Source organism: Acanthaster planci, linkage group LG01, assembly GCF_054643075.1.
Source record: "Acanthaster planci isolate LZ-2023a linkage group LG01, COTS_SCS, whole genome shotgun sequence".
NCBI lineage: Eukaryota > Metazoa > Echinodermata > Asteroidea > Valvatida > Acanthasteridae > Acanthaster > Acanthaster planci.
This window is the reverse complement of record NC_141777.1, coordinates 21,674,870-21,679,164: the sequence shown is the minus strand read 5'-3', so window position 1 is coordinate 21,679,164 and position 4,295 is coordinate 21,674,870. Positions and strand designations below refer to the sequence as shown.

At 48.7% G+C, this 4,295-nt stretch overlaps 1 protein-coding gene across 1 annotated transcript; it reads left to right on the top strand.

Annotated features, from left to right (window-relative positions):
* Nucleotides 1-3,122: 3,122 nt before the first annotated feature.
* Nucleotides 3,123-4,295, top strand: LOC110984948 (uncharacterized). The gene has a single exon (XM_022245611.2). The coding sequence runs from the start codon at nucleotides 3,123-3,125 to the stop codon at nucleotides 4,293-4,295; it is 1,173 nt and encodes a 390-aa protein (XP_022101303.2).

The window sequence follows — 4,295 nt, the reverse complement described above, 5'->3', positions numbered from 1 at the left end:
GGACACATGCTGACATTCATGGAAGGGGTTATTTCACAGGGCCATGCCGAAGTCGCCCCACCACTGCAAGCAGATGAAGAGTGCTGGTACTTACCTTTGTTCGGAGTGTACCACCCCAAGAAGAGAGACAAGATCAGAGGTGTCTTTGATGCTTCAGCCCAATTCCAGGACCACTCGCTTAACCAGGTACTGTTGAAGGGCCCCGACGTTACCAATGATTTGGTTGGTGTCCTCATGAGGTTTCGCCAAGGGCAAGTGGCAGTCTGCAGAGACATTGAGTCTATGTTCTTTTGCTTTTCGGTGTCAGAGAAACACAGGAAATTCCTTCATTTCTTCTGGCATGAGAGCAACGACTTCAACAAACCTCTCATTGAGTATCGTATGCTGAAGCATGTGTTCGGCATTACTCCTTCTTCGGCAGTCGCAAATTATGGCCTGAGGGACCTGGCTTGTGATGCTGAACCTGATGTCAAAGACTTCATCTTCAACAACTTTTACATGGATGACGGACTCGGGTCATGTGATGACTGTGACACGGCCATCTCACTTATGAAGCGCACCAAAGCCATACTGAAGGAGAAGGCCGGCATAAATCTGTACAAAATTGCTTCCTGAAGTTTATAGGGCTGCTTGGGAGTCACGGAAGTCTGGGCTGGCTGAGTTGCAGTTCTTGTCAGTTCCTCGCACCTACCCTACTTGCCTTGAAAGACAAAGTCGGGACAATCACACCAAATTGATTCAGACAGAGGGGACTCGCACAAAACACGATCATCATCTATCCAAGGTGACTCTAACTCGGTGACAAAGGATGAGACCACCAGCCAGGTTTCAAGACAGACTGGTGTTAGTGCACGGTCATCCATCAACTCTGCTGCACTGAGGGCTCGTGCCAAGGCAGAGGCAGCCAAGATGAAATTGGAGTTTGCTCGCAAGGAATCTGAGCTTAGACAACGGAGTGCTCAACAGGAAGCCGAAATCTTCGTACTAAGTGCAGAGAGGGATGCTGCAGTTGCTGCAATAGAGGCAGCTGTTGAGGGAGAAGACGTCACTGGGGACTCTGTTAAAAGTGATGGTTTGAGTTTTCCCAGTGAAGATTACAAGAAATGGGTTGAACAGTACTTGAAATCTTGTGATGCAGGTGAAACTGTAAATTGCTAAGTGAAAACTGAGACTAATAACATCTCAGCACCCCCTGCTTCCCCTGTTCCTCCCACCTCCTCGGCACCCCCTGCTGCCCCTGTTCCTCCAACCAACTCGGCACCCCCTGCTGCCCCTGTTCCGCCCTCCACCCCAACGCCCCCTGCTGTCCCTACTGCCTCATCAGGACCTGTAGATACAATGAATGTAATTTCTGTGATTAGTAACATGTTACTAAAGAAAGAGTTGGTTACAAGTGGTCTAAGAATGTTTAATGACCGTGCAGGTAGTTACAAATCTTGGAAAGCTTCTTTCAAACAGGCTACCACAGAGCTCAAAGTAAAGCCCTCCCAGGAGATGGACTTGATCATCAAGTGGCTAGGCAAGGAATCCGGCCAACTAGTTTCACCTATTTATGCCATTCATGTAGACAGGCCAGATTTAGGTCTCCAGAGCATATGGGATCTTCTGGACAGAAAATATGGTGCTCCAGAAGCCATAGAGCAAGACCTCCAACGCCGCATTGAAGATTTCCCCAAACTTTCTCAGCGAGACAATGACAAACTCCTGCAGTATGGACACTTGCTCATGGAGATTGAGTATGTGAAAGATGGTGGTAGTTGCCCAGGGTTGCTGCATCTGGACTCTGGAAGGGGATTGCGTCCCCTGGTACAGAAGCTGCCTTACAATCTTCAAGATCTTTCAGCCCAATTCCAGGACCACTCGCTTAACCAGGTACTGTTGAAGGGCCCCAACGTTACCAATGACTTGGTGGGTGTCCTCATGAGGTTTCGCCAAGGGCAAGTGGCAGTCTGCGGAGACATTGAGTCTATGTTCTTTTGCTTTTCGGTGTCAGAGAAACACAGGAAATTCCTTCATTTCTTCTGGCATGAGAGCAACGACTTCAACAAACCTCTCATTGGGTATCGTTTGCTGAAGCATGTGTTCGGCATTACTCCTTCTTCGGCAGTTGCAAATTATGGCCTGAGGGACCTGGCTTGTGATGCTGAACCTGATGTCAAAGACTTCATCTTCAACAACTTTTACATGGATGACGGACTCGGGTCATGCGATGACAGTGACACGGCCATCTCACTTATGAAGCGCACCAAAGCCATGCTGAAGGAGTAGGCCGGCATAAATCTGCACAAAATTGCTTCCTGAAGTTTATAGGGCTGCTTGGGAGTCATGGAAGTCCGGGCTGGCTGAGCTGCTGTTCTTGTCAGTTCCTCGCACCTACCCTACTTGCCTTGAAAGTGGAGTGTTGCACATCTACTGCGATGCTTCTGAAGTGGCAGTTGCAGCGGCTGCATACTTAGTAGATGCAGAGGAGCTCAAAGCAGGATTCGTCTTAGGGAAATTAAAGCTAGCTCCCAGATCAGGCTACATTCCTAGACTTGAACTTTGTGCTGCAGTCTTAGCAACGGAAATCGGCAAAGTGGTGTGCAGGGAATTGAGCATTCAGTCCTTGAAAGTGATCTATCACGCTGATATTAGTAAGATTGTTCTGGGGTATTTGAACAACACTACCAGACAATTTCATTCTTATGTCGCAAATCGTGTTCACAAGGTTCTGGAATTCTCCCGACCCTGCCAGTGGAGGTATGTACCCACAGACAAGAATCCTGCAGACTGTGGCACGCGTCTGATTGAAACATGGAATTTGAAGAGTTCCCCTTGGCTCACAGGTCCCCCGCAGCCAGTGCTGGTACTAACAGAGATAGTGACATCAAAATTTCCATTGGTAAACCCTGAGGACGACACCGAAATAAGACAAGAGTTGAAAGTTCATGTCACAAAAACCACGGTGGGGCCTGCAGATATTGCTGCACAAGTTGAAAGGTTTTCAGCCTGGACCAGCTTGGTAAGAGCTTTCAGTCTACTAGTCCACGTGGCTAGGTCTTTCCATGCAAGAAATGAAAACACCCAGTGCCAGCCTTAAGGGTGTGAAGCTCAAATATGATGTCCAAACAATGATCATAGGGATGATACAGGAGCAGTTCTATCAGAAAGAGCTTAGCTGCCTACACAAAGGTGCATCCCTACCACGTGGATCTCCACTCCAAGACTTGCCACCAATGCTCAACCCAGATTGGCTGATTTGTGTTGGTGGGGGCTTGAGGAATTCTTCCCTCCTAGTGGCGCTGAAGCATCCGGTACTGGTTCCAGGAAAGAGTCACATTGCTAGGCTTCTCATCCTAGACTATCACAGTGTTGGACATCCCGGTAGGCAGATGCCAGAGGGTTCTCTGCGCGAGGCTGGCTTGTGGATAACTGGGTGCAAGAGAGTGGTATCATCTGTCATTTATCATTGTGTGGTCTGTCGAAAGCTCAGAGGAAGATTGGTGTTACAGCGTATGGCAGATCTCCCAGAGGAACGTCTGAAACCTGGCCCTCCTTTCTCACAGGTTGGTGTCGACTGCTTCGGACCTTGGGAGGTGGTCACCAGAAGAACCCGAGGCGGCGTCGCTCAAAGCAAAAGAATGGGAATGATATTCTCATGTCTCACTTCAAGGGCCTTTCATATCGAAGTTCTTGAGGAATTGAGCACGTCATCATGCATCAATGCATTACGACGATTTACAGCCCTGCGAGGCAAAGTTCAAGTGTTCTGGTCTGGCCGGGGGTCAAACTTTGTTGGAGTGATGAATTACAAGCTCTTCCAGTCTTATCTGGAGAAGAGCAACACAGAGTGGAAGCTGAATCCTCCCCACGCCCCTCACATGGGAGGAGCTTGGGAGAGATTGATTGGTGTGACCAAGAGGATTCTCAACGGCATCCTGCTCGAGACCAAGCACCGAAGTCTTACTCATGAAATGTTAGTAACCTTCATGGCTGAGGTTATGGCTATAGTCAACGCTCGACCTCTCGTCCCATTGAGCTCTGATCCAGAAGACATTTCGTTTCTCACACCATCAATGCTGTTGACTCAGAAACACAGGAGTGTTGAGGAGGTAGTCATCGAAGATTGTACTTCCAACATGTACACAGCTCAGTGGAAGATGGTGCAGATTCTCGCTGACCGTTTCTGGAAACAGTGGAGACTCCGCTACCTCCAGAGTCTTCAGCAGAGGCGTAAAAGGATCAGCTCGGAAAGGAATATGGCTGCTGGAGACATAGTGTTGTTGAGGGATAAGGACGTCAGTAGGAACTGGTGA